The 15,137-nt window shown below is 40.1% G+C and overlaps 1 protein-coding gene across 3 annotated transcripts in view; it reads left to right on the forward strand.

Moving 5' to 3' along the window:
* The window catches only part of B3GALNT2 (beta-1,3-N-acetylgalactosaminyltransferase 2), a 33,467-nt gene that overhangs the window by 4,658 nt on the left and 13,672 nt on the right, over window positions 1–15,137 (forward strand). For all 3 annotated transcript variants that reach the window (XM_026109892.2, XM_026109890.2, XM_026109891.2), the window contains exons 2-5: window positions 6,108–6,255; window positions 7,978–8,078; window positions 9,155–9,348; window positions 11,171–11,266. In XM_026109892.2, coding sequence (XP_025965677.1) covers window positions 6,108–6,255; window positions 7,978–8,078; window positions 9,155–9,348; window positions 11,171–11,266 — 539 coding nt within the window. The remainder of the gene's footprint in view (window positions 1–6,107; window positions 6,256–7,977; window positions 8,079–9,154; window positions 9,349–11,170; window positions 11,267–15,137) is intronic.

The raw sequence follows: 15,137 nt of genomic DNA on the forward strand, positions 1-15,137 counted from the left end.
GGTCACAAAGTTATTTTACCTTTCATAAACATGTAAAGACTAATAGGTTGATGGCCTTGGAAATTGAAATTTGTCAACAGATCAGGTTTGTCATTGGCAATTGGTGTGCAGTTCTGGCTAAAATGCCAGTTGTCTCTTGTCTTTGATCTATCAGATCTTACTAGAACATTGTCTTTCAGGGATGGACCATCCATGAAATGAACATCCCACTGATGTTTGGTGGGCATGAAAGGATTGACAAAGAATCCACAACAGAGCTGTGTTTTTGGTTTTGCCATGCACCTTATAACCCGTACCAGCAATAGTCAAGAGCTCTCTCTTGACTGTCTGTGCTGACAAGTACTTGCAAATGGAATCAGGATTTTTCTTTTTTTAAGCTGGAGTCATCCTGTGGACTGATGTCCGTTATCTAGCAAACTGCTAATGAGCAGTACTGTGGGGTTGCATTTTTGATGCATTTGGTATTGAAGTAAAGGGCAAAGGGCATACCACTTCTGCCAGAGTTTGAGAACAAGGCTTGTGGCTGAAGGAATTTTTTCACCAACTCTCTTCTAAATTGACCACTAAATAGAACAGCCAGAAGGAAGCAAGCCGCCTTCTCTAGGAGCAGGCTTTTTGTCCCATGTCGTCAGCCATTGGTAACTACTGTTTTCAAAGGATAAAAGTGCTGTGTTTCCAAGAAACCCAGCATCAGGCTTAGATGTTGCAAGAAGGTTTTGCTTTTTTCCTTTTGTGCCTGCACCTCTGATGCTTGGCCTGTCCTGTTGTTGCCTGATCTGACTAGAACCATGCAAGTCTAGTATCGTTGCCGGTGTGCAGAGCACCAGCACCCTCCAGTGCTGCTGCTTTCACTACCTAAAGGTTTGTCTGTTCCAAGGAGTCCTGTGCTCCTGCAGCAACCAGGGGCACAGATTGCAGGGAGTTTTAGCTTTGGTATAAAATAGATCCTGCAGCAAGGCCATGTAGCTCTGCTTGCACAGAAACCTATAATGCAGATGAGCTATAGCGGATTAGTGTAAGTGAAGAAGATTAGAAGGAGAAGAGCTGCTTTTGCTCTTTGGTTTGTTCTTTTGGTGCATGTGTCAGCACTCTGTGAATAAAAACCTTCTTTATATTCAGTTAATTCCTTCCTCCTAGTTTGTTTGGGTCTTTCACAAAGCAGCGCTGAAGAGAAAGGCATTTAAAAACAGGAATATGGTTACAAGGTCACAAGAATAGGCAGAGATAGCACCTGGAATGTGTTTTGTTGTTGTTGCTGTTTGTGGTGTTTTTTGTTGGAGTGGGGTTTTTGTTTTATTTTAACCTTATCTTTGAAGTGGATTAGTTGAAAATATTACTAATAACTTCTGCCTGGCCCAGCTCATTCCATTTATTTATTAAAAAGCTGCATAGGTAGCAGAAGATGCAAAGTCCTGCTTCCTGTGGAGCTCTCTTGTACTAGTGGTTGCTGGTGGAGATTCTCTGGTGCCTGATAATGCAGCTAAGCCTACACTGCTACATTTCTCAGTGCAGGCATTATAAGAAGTCTCTTGTCTGCCCAGTCTAGTTGCATGAAGCATGTAGGAACTTAATTACTTTGAGACCTGAACTGTGTCAAACTTGACTGAAAATGACCAGTGAATTTAGAAGTTTTTGGGAGACAGATCAATAGACACCCGTGTAGCAAGATCACATTTGCCTTGTTTATTGAGAGAATGAAGCTAAAATGATCTCTCAATCTTTTCATCTCCTTATAACGATAGTAAATATAATTAGCAGCTTAACTTGACGTTTTACTTGAGAGTCAGTCTCACAGGAAGAAGAGATGCATGTTAATCAATGTAGTTCAGGATTTTGAAAAACAGCTGTTTGCTACTGCTGAGGTTATAATCTGGCTAGAACCAGCAGATTGCCTCTCGGCAGTGACCTCCTTCAGTGGTCCAACTCCATAGGAGGTGCACCCCTGCATCTTTAGCCTGTTCTGTGCTCTGTCTATGCGCTTGTTTACCTCTTCTCCCCTCTCTCCCTCACTTCCGTCTGCTGGCAGTTCTCGGCTGCGCTTGACAGGCAGTGGAGGTCTCAAAGGCCAGAATTTTCCCCGAGCTGCACGAAAACTGGTTACTTAAGAATTCTCTGAAAGCTTGCAGTAGCTCAGACCAAGGTGAAAAATGGCACTACTAGAAATACGTTCAGTTAGACATCAGAGAATTGGGTGGGAGTGTGTCCTTACAAATACCCCAGTCCCAGGAAGAGCTTCAGTAAGAACTTGCAATTAACCATGTGACACAAGGCTTCTGAGGACTTCACTGGTCCTAGAGCTGACAGAAGTACTTCTTCCAGTTACCGGGCAGAACTGAATGGATCTTGGCAGCTGAGAGACGGCTGCCTGCTTTTGTGTTATTGCAGTGCTTGCTGTGGGTTAACAGGCTTACGCAAAACAGCAAAGTGAAAGCCATTTTGTGTCTGGTGCCTGAAAGAGTGTAGAATAAGAATTGCACATTTGGCTATTTACACTCCACTTGGCAGTATTCGGCTGCTTGATGCATCTGAGATGCAATTTTAAAATACTGTAGTAAGAATTCAAAAGTGAGGCTACTAAGGATAGTGTGGCCTTTGTGTTGGAAAGGCTTCCTCTCCTTCTGCACCCCTTCAGCTAGCAAGACTCTTAGGATTTGTTATGGAATGTGATGCATAGCTTTATTTTATGTAAATACATGTGTATGTATGTATATATCCACACCACTTGAGGTACCATCAAAGAAATGAGAATTCTGAAAAATACAGGGAGAGACTTGCGCTGGATCATGCAGAGAGACAATGGCATAGCTTGGATTAGTATTCTGCTATCTGATTTGCCTATCTTCTTTGCAAACCACAAAATTGCAGGATTTTCTTTCTTTTTGTAATTGTAAATTTTAAAGTCTTATTTTATTTTGCACAAGCAATGTAACGTAAGAGCAGTATATTACGTGTTTTTAAACCTATTACTAACATGTAAAATGCTGACCTAAGAATGCACAAAAATAGAACATAGGAAAAGGAAATAAGTTTGGGCCCCTCTGGCAAGTATTGATTGCCTGTATAAATACTTCATTATTATTGACTTGGAGGTCAGCAGGGTTTTCTCTTAAGTTGCTCTGCATCAGATCCTATATATGCATATATCTGAATTATCCTTATAAACAAATAATAGCCTCATTTTTTTCCCTGTACCTTTGACTTTATCTCCCCCCACCCCTTTTTTTTAATAGTACTAGTTCAGAGAGAGACAGTTGCTTCTCTTTTCTTGAAAGCTTAACAAATGTTAATCCTGCTTTTCAGTAGGAAGTAGAAACCTTTGCTGACAAGCAGGGAGCTTATTCATTAGGTTTTTGCAAAAGTAAGCTTTCCTTTTTTTCCCCATTTTCAATGGTTTTAGAAGTAAAATGGCATAACCCTTGGGACAAAGAAGAATCTTCTGAATATAGAGTGCTGTAGTGCTACCTTACAAAGTCAAAGACTGCATAAAAAGAGAAGGGAGCTGTCTGTTCTAAAAGCAATAGGGTATTATTAATTTGGAAGCATATGCTGTGTTAACGTTGTTCCCATGTGAATGATTCATAAGAAAAAGCTTCATTCATTAAAAAATATAAACTAACTTAAAATACTTATTTTTGATTTGAATGGCTTATTTCTAGTTTTTTAAAATTGATTTAAACCAACTTATGCTATTCTAATTCAGTTTGCCCTATAGACTTCTGTTCTTGGTTTTATCTTTCTTAATTTTGGTTTAACAATATGGTTCTGTTTTAATTAAAAGTGGTGTTGTCAAAACCAGGTCTTTGTAAACAGTACCTCAGGTGCACTCTACAAACATGTTAGTCCTCTGGTGAGATTTAGATTGGAAGGCTTTGTGTTTAAGGCTTCAGAGGCTATTTAAAGAATAATCAAAGGATGGAAGGAGAGCCAGGAAAGAAAAGGGATATCTGAGGACGACTTATGAGGCTACAGAGGAATTTGTTATGATCTCGTACCTCTGGTGTCATGGAATACTGGCAGAGTTTGCTTACACAAAGGTCTCTGGAGACATGCAGAAACTCTGATTAGTCAGTATTTACCAGCATATTGGAAAACCAAAACTGTTTTCAGATAGACTGTCTGATCCGTCTTGCAAGGTTCTTTGGATGTTATATGTGGCAATATGTTTGAACGTAGCTCTATCAGCAAACAGATCATATTCCTGAACCTTGCCACCAATTCAATGTATGTTTGGTATAAGAGACTAACAGTTGGCTTTGGTGAAAAAGTGATACTGAAGAAGGGGAAATAAAGTGGCTTACGTGCTTGGGTTTTTAAGCTACTTTGATTGTAAGTTGATATAAACTTCTCCTAAACAAATAGGTTAATGCTCTGCTTATGTTAGTGATATGTTTGTAGCTGTTGTTAGTAAAATTTCATTTAAACAACTTGTGGAACTTAACATTTTTCTTGAAAATCCATGTTTGTATGCTGAGAACTAAAATGTTCATTGCACAGCCCCAGACTGTGGGAAAGGTGTGCCTGTGGAAAAATTCCTGTGTGCTTGCCCTGCCCTCGTGCTTCCCGAAGGACCAATTGCAGACCACTGTTTTACTTGGTTTTGGGGCTGAGGAGTCCAGTGCAAGCTGTTATCAACAGCCCCTAAAGCAAAAAATTTCTTCTGAGATCTCTTGATTCAGCACAGAGCACGAGAAGGCCGAGGCCCCTCCGCTGTGTGCTGCACCCAGGAGACAGAGTGTAGGGCTGGCTGGGTGCCTGTGTGTGACCTGGTGTAGCAGCTCTGGTGGTGGCTGCTTCAGAAGTGCTACGTTAGTTAACAGCTGTCACAAGACCCATCTTTCTTCTCAATTTCAAAGTGGAGAAAACAGGAGCTACTACAGAAAGTAGAATCTGGATTATAATTCAACTCTTTTTAGTGGGAGTATGCAATATAGACTTGGAGATATTTTTGGTCTCTATAAAATTAGATTTTTTTGAAAAATCTCGTCAGTGCTGTGTGGAGTAGTTTGGAGGGCAGTTGCATTTAGATTTGTTTTCTCTATCTGCAGCCTAATGAAAAAAAAATTTAGTGAGAGGAGATGAAAGTGATCCTTTGCTATAGCTAAATATAAATCTCTCTCAGTTCTAGAACAGCTGATAAATTTAACTGTGCAGTTCAGCTATTTGCCTGGGTGTTTGCAGGCTCAAAGTCACAGCTTCTCAGGTTTCTATCTAGTCAAAATTCTGCTTTAAAAGAGATCTGACTTTCATGATCTCTGAATTAAAAAAGCAAAAGCTAAACCATAGATTACAGGTATTGGCTGTGACATCCAGCTATGAAAAGGCCAGAGCATTCCTCTGTGTTAAGATGTAATACTCTTTGTGAAGGCAGAGCATGGTGCTCAGCTTTAGAGGGTTAGAAACAAGACAGGCCTTGACATATCAGAGTGAAATGGTGAGCCAAAGGTGCCCATTTTCCCCCATCTTTTAAAAACTGCTGGACCTATTTCTGAATATGACAGGCTTTGTTTAAATATATATATATATTTTTTTCCCTAGGTAGAATAGTGGTGAATTCTAATAGTGAAGGCCTGGTACCAGGAATGACAAGCTGCCAGCTTTTAGGGTAAATCATGGTTGAGGAGTTGTCAATGAGTTAACTGAAGGCCTAGACTCTAAGGGCTTCGCGGAGTGGAAAGTAGGACCTTGTATCTTGCCTGCAAGGTTTCTGATGGCCAGTAGGAAATAGAGCACAGCAAGAGCATGTGCCCAGGGGGCAGTTTGCTCAAAAGGCAGGTAGGCAAATATTTAAAGAATGGAAGATGCTGTCAGTCAAAACTGAGGTTTATGTTCCTGCCTGCTTTGCAGGTCACGCTGTCTTGGCCAGTTTTGTTTACCTGCAGTGGCTTACTTAGTTCATTGTAGTAATGTTTTCCCAGATTACTTAGTAGGGGTTTTGACATGTCGAAAACGTATTGCATTCTTGGTCAGGAATCCAGGAAACTGATTCTGCTTCTTGTTTTCATCAGGTGCCCAGTACTTGCTTTTGGTATGCATTTTAATTATTGCTTACAACTGTGATATGTGGTAATATGTGTATATAATAAATCTTTGTTACTTTATATTTCTAGGTCCACTGGCCTGCTTTCCTCAGTGGAAGTTGAGGCATTATGATGTTGTTGTAGGTGTGTTGTCAGCTCGGCACAATCATGAACTGCGCAGTGTTATAAGGAACACTTGGTTCAAGCACTTGAAACAACATCCTGCACTGAGCCAACGGTAATCTCAGGTGTTTTGTATTTCTTGGATTTAGTGAGAAACTAAGAACATGATGAGTAAACATGTTGATTTAATTCTTTTTCTGGAAAAGGAGTGGCTCGTCTTCATTTGTGAGCATCCTATACTGTGATCATTTTTTAAATCTGCTTAGAAATATATAAAAGTACTGCTTGTTCTGGGCTGGAACTTTTTAATACAAGGAATAAAATTATAATTGTTTGATTGCTCGCTGCTGTTCTGGGAATTACATGGGACAATACTGGGCCCCTCTAGTATGGTGATGTCTCAGAATTAACTTGGTGGCAAGATTAAAAAAAAAAACAAAAACCAAAAAACCAAGAAAAGCTTTATGTATGTTTCTGAGGACATGCCAGAAGCTGTCTCTACTGAGAGGCATCAAGAGACAGCCCATCCAAAAATCTCTTTTTGACAATTGGTTATGCTGTTTGTGTAGGGTTTGTGTGTTCTTTCACATACAGACTGGGATGTGGGGTGACAGTGATGGGGGAGCTGGATTGTAAGACTTGTAATTAACATGAAACTACTGAGAGTCATTGGTTTGATGGGACTGTGCAGATTAAGCTGTTAAATTTCCATACACTTTTGCCATCCTGAATCGCAGATGGAAATGAGTCAGGTTTTGATACTGAGTTTTTGCAATTAAATGTCATTGTTCATTAATGATATACAAGAACCAGAGTATACAATGCATAATGACTTTCTCTTTTTTGCTTTGCAATGCATGTTTTGTATGGTATGCAACTTGGAATGCTTAGTAATCCAGTATACTTGAAAGCAAGTGAGAGAACCACAGAATCTTCTTGGAGTAGCTTCAGCCTTAAAGTTTAGGTTTATTCCATGCTGAACCAATTATTCCAAACACCTACAATGTGACTGACTAGCAGAACCTTTCCTGATTGCTTGCATAAACCTGAGAATCTGCAAACAGCTATGATTTTGCTGGGAAAGTTCTGCTGCAGTTTGTTCCTGGAAACTTTGTCATCTTGGCACCTGTCTTGCACCAAAAAAATTTCCCATTCAGAAAATTGGTGTCACCATGCAGTTTGGAGTGAAGTATAGCTGCTACCTTCATCTAAAATCCTGTCTTTTCCCTAGTGTATATGAAGTTTCAGGAGGATACTTAGTTGCTAGGTGGAAGTCTGGGCTAAGCTGGGTGCTCTTGGTCTTTTTACTGCTTGTTGTCTCCTGGCTGTGGTGTTGCCATGATTGGGGCCAGAAAGAGCAACCAGTTGTTTGACCACAACCCAAAGGTGAGACACTTCACAGTACTGGTAGACTGGAGTTCTTGTACCTCCTTTGGTGCTATATATCTTTATTAATTTATTCTTTACCCTTGAATGCAGAATATTTAAGCAGCCCTGAGTTAAGCAACAAACTCAGGCAGGGAGAGGCTGGGTTTCGGGATCCTTCAGTGCCGGCTTGTGTCTTTTTCTGCTTAGCATGCTGGCTGTCCTGAATCCCATTTCTGGTTGCTGATCTCTCCCTGTGGCCTAATTATGAAATGTAGAAGAGTAATGTGGGTTTGGAATTTAGCCTCCGTGCAGGGATTCACATAGTTACTCCATATTGAGTCTGGTAGCTGATTTTTCAGGGGTTCAAAATCTTAATCCTGTGAAAGACAGGCTATTGTGATAAAATAAGTTTATTGAAGGTGGAGGGAAGAGGGAAGAGAACTGGTGCTAATAAACCAAATTATTTTAGTGTCCTTGTGAAGTTTATAATAGGTGCGCATGGTTGTGCTGTGCCAGTGGAGGACAGAGAAGATCCGTACTCCTGCAAACTTCTGAACATCAGTAACCCAGGTACAGAAGTTAACTTTTAAAAATTCTGTGATCTGTACTACAACTGAATCATATTTATGAGAACAGTTCAGGGGTGCTTAACTGGGACAGCCAGTCTTGCAAATACATGCCATCTAGAAATTGCCATCCTGCCAGTTGCATAACCTTCCTGTGAGTACTGTGAGCAGTGCATGAAAGGGAGGGATCTTTGAGGTTGCAAAGGGCAGGCCATTGACTTCTGATGGATTTGCATTCCCCTTGGCGATGTGGGAGAGACTGTTCCCTGAAATGTAAATTTTTACTCTATTCCTGTGTAAAATGAAGTTGAAAAGAGCTGGAATGAGAGCTGGTAGCAGGGCTGAGAAAGGATTCTTAGGTGTAAGGCGGACTTCCCTAGTGGTGATGCTTAGGGAGGAATGGGTTCTAATCATGTCTGCCTGACAGGGTTTTCAGGTTATGCCCTAGAGAGGGAACAACTAAGAAAAATAAAACTGAGAACAAAGAAGTGCTGCCACGTAAAAATACTTAGCTAAAATTGTATTTTCCTCCTGTCATTTTCTTTTTTCCCTGTTTAATTTTGCTCTTTAATTCCCGGTTAAGGAACTTAACTTGTTAAGGAACTGCTTGGCTCTTAAGTGATGATTCACCTTAAAGTGAAACTTTCGTTTCTCTTTAAACAGGAATGATTACTTTAACCATTCTCCCAAGAATAGATGGTACCTTAGGGCCTAAGGAGGGGAGCCCAAATAAGTGGAGGTGTATGCAGTTTCAATAGATGAATAGTTATTTAATATATTAATATACAGATACTCATGCAATCATAATAGTGTTCTTGTCTTCTCTCTGTGGATATATTGTGTTTCCAGTCTTTTCTTGGTGGATGTGTAGGCATTGACTTGCAATTGCTGGAAAGCAGCAGACTGCTGCATCACTTTGAGTTTCTCCTTACTGCAGTGTGCAGTCAACTGTCTTTCTCTCCTCCAGCACTTGATTACCCTGTGCACTTGCCAGCCTAATTAATTGGTGCACCTTGTGTGTATCCAGTTCAGAACAATGAAATCTTCTCACATTACCATTCTCCTTTCTTTTTCATACAGTTTTGAATCAGGAAATTGAAGCATTCAGTCTCCCTGAGGACATACCTTCTGTGCTCTCCGAAGACAGAATTGTCAGTGTGAACTTTCGTGTACTTTACCCCATTGTCATTACCAGTCTTGGTGTATTTTATGAGGCTGAAGGTGTGGGATTCCAGCGGAACATCACTGTAAAACTGTACCAGGCAGAACATGAGGTAGAGTATTGTAGTTTCCTTTTGCAACTGAACTAGGTCATTTTTTTTTTCTTTATTGTGGATTAAATTCTTACAGAAATTGCTATACTGTGATGATTTAGGAGAAAGCTACTTAACTGGCAAGCATATGAATTACATTTTTTGTCTGTTGCACTGTAAATTCTTCTTATTTCACCACTTATATACACAACTGATTTGAAAAAGAGGAAAGTAAAATTCACAAAGTGCCATGAGTTAACTTGAATGCTTTTTGAAAGCAAATTAATCTCTAATACCAAGACACAATTTTGGTTGCATTCTAAATTTTTGATAAGTATTAAGGAATTAAAAATAAACTGTTTAAATGTATTTAAAACACATGTCCAGATGGACCCGTTGCGTGCTTTGAGGCAAAGAGATGCAGAACAGCTGTAATTTTTTCTGTCCTCCAGCAAGACATTTTGAGATTTCTAGTAATTGGTATTTACAGGTAATAGTCAAACTTCTAGTGATAACTTCCCCTCTCCCCTTGTAACCCCCACCCCCTCGCCCCCACCCACACACTCCCGAGTCCAGCTATGGATTTGATAGGCTAGCTTAGTGCTTATGAAAGAAAACCTGGAGGAAAAAAATCATTGAGCATGATCATTGTGTTTGGTTTATTTTATCTATCTCCACTAGTAACTTGATGGGCCAGTTTCAGGAGTTCTGGCTATGTTATAGTAGAAGGAATTTAAAGCTAAGCTACAAATGAAAACTAGGTACAAAAAGTACACTAAAGTGTAGTTTTCACAATGAATTTCAAAAGAAATAGTTTTATTGTAGCAAAAAAATCATGGTATGCTGTGTTCAGGTTTATGTTGGTTAGCTGTTCAGCATTAATTAGATTAATTCATGTTAATTACAGAAATGTGGGAATGTGCCTTTTCACAGAAAGGTAAGTGTTTTAAAAATTCCAGGCACGCTAGGTTAATGCCCATCATGTGTACCACCGTTGGGTACAGCACCTGCCTTGCTGTATGAGCAGCAGGAAGCATTCTTTCAACTCTCCCTACTCCTTCCTCTCTTCTACCTATATCTCTGCCTCCCCTGCAAACTGAGGCACCCCCAACATACAGGTTGACGCAGAAGTAGTGTCAGGGGCTCCTTCCCAATTCAGGTAGCTGCTTTGAAGGGACATGGGTGTGCTGGTTTGGAAACCTTCCTTCTTTGTGTCAAAAATTAATATATAGAAGAACTGGAGAGAACAGTTATGTTCCTAATAACCCAGTGATAAAAGTTTAAACTTCACTAATGCCAAATCTGCTGCACTGTCTGTTCTGTAAAGTGGCCTGGTATTGGTGTCTTGGTGTGCCGTAGTGCAGAATGAAAATTCAGTGTAACGCACTTAGAGAACTTGAGTCCTGCAGGCAGTGACTGAGCATATGCTGGCAATGCAGCATCTTTATATTGCTTCTTGTTATCTAAGAGCAGTTTGGTGGCCTATGTGATATAGTATCAATGAAGTTTTAGGGGCCAGCATCCTCTGTTGCAATTAATAGTAGTCACCTATTTAAATAAAAACTAAAAATTCAGTAGACTGGGAGACTGTCTCCTAGTCAGCACGCTGTGTTGTTCAGACTTCTAGTGAAACTTGCACTCTCACTCAATCATTGCTTGCTTCTGCTGTATCAATTTAAAGCTTGAATTTTGTGGAGTCTGTAAGAATATCTTGAGAAGAAATTTTCCAGTAAGTATTTTACAGAAACAATAAGCCTATTGTTTCTATTGTAACTAGGTAAGATGATCAACGTTTGCGTAATCTCACAGCACTTTTAATGATTTTTTTTGTTGTTATGCACAGGAAGCTCTCTTCAGTGCTCGCTTTAGCCCACCAAGCTGTGGAGTGCAAGTGAACAGACTGTGGTACAAGCCAGTAGAGCAGTTCATTTTACCAGAGGTATGTGCAGTATCAGAGCTGCCTGTGGTTCTTTTATGTTAGCCGGACGGACTTACTGATAAAACTGACCTTTGCTTGAGGAGGCAGAAGAAAGCAAATGAAAACCTCTAGAACATTAGTTGGGAGGATATGCTGAAGTCCAAAACTTGTTTTGCCATCTCTCATCCTGATCTCTTTTTTGCCATTGCCAGTAGTTATAAAGGAAAGCCTGAAAAATGAATTGATTAAGAAGTTTTCTTGGAGAAACAGTAACAACACTATTGTGGAAAGGTTTTCAGCTTTTGAGAGAAAACCATTTCCCCTTAGATTCTCCCCAGAGAGTGGGACACCTCTCTCCCCTCTGCTTTTTCAGAGGTTAGTATAAAGTTGTGGGGGGAGGGCACAAATTTCTAGAGAACAGCTGGAAAACAGCTTTCTGCTTGTGGTGTTTTGGGCACAACAGAAGGACATTACATGTTATATATTGCAAAAACATTATTAGTGATAACTAGTGGTTAGATACTAAGTGCTTATTGAGGGCTACTGAAGTTCTGATTTTTCCCCTTGTGGCAGTGGCAGTGAGGACGTTGTAAGCTTCAGTGATCGTTCATTGAACCATGCATGGAAACAAGAAATAGAACTTCAGGAAGATTTTTAGTAGGATCCATCTGTAAATTAGTGGATGGAGTAAGTGGCACACAGAAGAGTGACACTCAGGTTTTTAAAACCGGTCACCATTCCATAGCAGTGCTGTTATTTTCTTTAAGTGGGTGCCCCTCAGAAATTTGGGAAAAGACTAGTGTGGGGAGTAATGACAGTGTTAGCATTCTTGCCTATCTTGCGATAATAGTAGCAAAGCTATCAAGGCAGGGTCCAAAGTTTAGTCATCCTTTCTGGAATGGGGGTGCAGCCCAAGAGTAGGGTCTGTACTACCTAATTGTGGCTGATTGGGCAAACACAGAAAGGACAGAATATAGGTAGGAAAAACCCGATATTGTTACAATGAAGGTTTAGTGAAATACAGGTTGACTCAGAATGAGAGTTGTGGTTCAGGAGAGCCCCCTAAGATACAAGTTGTTGTTCCTGCTGGACCAGTGGTCTTTCTCTAAATATGTTGGCTGTCATTTTAGGCTGTTTCCCTTCATTTAAATATTTTCCTATATGACCAGGCCCTTGCTGCTGTTTCTGTAAGCTGTCCGTGTGTCTGGGTTGCTTTGTTGTGGAAGAAATTAAATGTTTTTTATGAAAGAATGGGGGGAGAAAAGAGAAAGGACTGAACAGGGCGGGAAAGACATTTGGGGCCAGTTCAATCTCCAGTTTATTCTGCTGGCTTTGTAAGATGTAATGCATTTGAAAACCTGCTCCTTTTAAGAGGAGTCTGCAGCTGATTGACTGGTCTATCATCTTAAACAGTTTTTACTGAATAGTCCACAAGACTGTTAGTTGGCAGGAGACCTTTCAAATAAGCAGATTGCTTGCAGTATGTTATGTATATGTTTTGACAGTTTTGAATTTGATATGAAAATCATCCAGGGGTATGTGGGTGTGATTCCCCCCTGCCTAGAATATTAGTTGCCCAGTAGTTTGGTACCATAATGTATAAGCCTTAGTCCTGTAAGTCTTTGAAGACTTTGTTCTGAGATCCTAAAATTCTAGGCAGCTGTAATTTAGCTATAAATGACTGCCTTTTTCCTGAAAGGCAGATGGGAAGTATTTAATTTAGAAAAGGGATATTAGTATTCAGAAATTTCTTTGCGTGGGCATCCTTAATCTGATACATGTCATGTGCTGAATGCTTACAGGATAACATGATGTTTTTAATGTAGATTAATAGGGTTTATGCGCAGCATGTAGTCTTCTGTGATACTTAGGATGCTGAAGCATACAAGGTGATTCAGAAGAGGTAACGCCCATGTGTTCCCATCTACTTGTTTGAGAGCAGTAAATTTAGTGAACTGTTTAATTGTCACAAGATGGGTTCTGAAACAATGCCTATTCTCTGCCCCTCCACATTCAAGAAGTAATGGATTGTACATATTGCTGAAGAGCTTCATTCATCTTACAGATGAAGTGCTGTTCTTTCTGCTCATCTTGAGGAGAGGGAGGGAAATGCAGCATTAGAATAAGCATCTGGCAGGCCAGATTGTCAAAGGCAGAATTGATCATTCAGCTCTGGAATGGCTGTGAAAATGCAGGAGAGCAGAACCAGCAGATAACTGAAACTCACATAGGGGCTCTGATAGCCAAGCCTGAGCAATGCATTTATGTTGACAAAAAGCCACAGGCCACTTGTGTGGAAATGGGGCTCTGTACCATATGTACTCTGTATTACTAATGAGGAGTAGCTGGAGAAACAAAAAAGCACAGCACTGTTTAACATTAGGGAAGAAGCTTGACAGGACTGTGTTATGTCAGCACACCTGTTCGGTATTCATTGTAAATGCCACTGCACTCTGGCAGCAACAAGGCTGGAATTTAAATGGGAAAAAACAGATGATGTAGTCTCAGCTGTGCCACTAATACGCTGCTTTCAGCATTTTTAGGCCTCAGCTTCCATTAACCTGCTTAGAAAAAGAATAGCTGAAGGCCAAAGTCATTACAAAATTTGCTTACAAGTCTCTCAGCCTGGAACAGCTCCAAAACACCTTGCATTCAGGCTTCACTGGTAATAACTGATTAAGACTCTCAGTACATGTTTGAAGTCAGTACCAATGATAGTCTGTAGTGAGGATTTTCATATTGCTCATTGCTGAGGAGTGGAAGGACTCACAGACTCACTAAACAGCTTTCCCAATGTTGTGTCCATATCCAAGTTAAAAAAGTGGGATTAGAGCCTAGTCCATGCAACAGAAAATGTTGGAATGGGAGATGGCAGCCCTTGCAAATACAGAAGTACAGAGTATGCTTTTCACTGTTTGGGGTTTTCAGGGGTCCTGCCACTAAAATCTTAGCAGTGGTCCATTTGTTTTGATAACTGATGGGTTAAACAAATTGTTACTAAACAAACAAGGGGAAAGTATGGAGCATGCAAGGCAGGCTTGAATAGACATTGACTAGCTCCATTATTGGATTATAAAGCTGGAATTATAAATAATAGATGAGAGAGTTCTGAAATACGCAGCTCTGATTAAATATCAAGAATGCTGCAGATGCTGAGATCTGGAGGAAAGCTCAAAGAATTTGAGCTGGACTGAAAGCTGAGCTTAATGATGTGTCAGTAGTGGAGAGTTTCTGGAGAAGGTAACAGTACAAGGAACCTGAAATGGGAGAAGCTGAGAGGTTAGCAGAAGTGAACAGAAGGACTTTCCAAAGCAACAAAGAGATGTATCTACAAATAGTTAAAACAAGTTGTTTTTCTGTTCTCAGGTGCGTATTACCTACCAGTGTGTTTCATATGATGCTGGGAGAAACAAAACTGAACCCACTCATCTAGTAGTCAGAGTGTAATAACCATATGACTACTGTATATTACCTCATGATGAGAGTGAGATAGCTTAAAAAATGAGAAAGCATAATGCTAACACTGCTCTTACCTGTACAACATACCACTTCTTGTCCTTTTGCACATTCTCAGGAGTTTTCAGGAAAAAAGTCTTATATAAATGTGCAATAGTTGGACTGTTAGGCAGAATAGTTTAAAGTTGAAATGAAATGCTTTTAAATGCAAGATCTTATGCATATAACGTGCACTGACATAACTTTAATTGACAATTACAAATAAAAAGTTCTAAAGAGATTCACTTGTCTGTCTTTCTCTTCCTTTTCCTATTTGCCAAGATGTGAGGCCAGAGTTCTGTGACTCTCCTACAGTAACTCGTGACAGCTTTGCCGGGATAAAGGTGGCTCTGTTTTCCTTTGAGTTTTGCTGATGTCAGGATCGAGTCTGTGATCT

Source organism: Dromaius novaehollandiae, chromosome 3 (assembly GCF_036370855.1).
Source record: "Dromaius novaehollandiae isolate bDroNov1 chromosome 3, bDroNov1.hap1, whole genome shotgun sequence".
Classification (NCBI taxonomy): Eukaryota; Metazoa; Chordata; class Aves; order Casuariiformes; family Dromaiidae; genus Dromaius; species Dromaius novaehollandiae.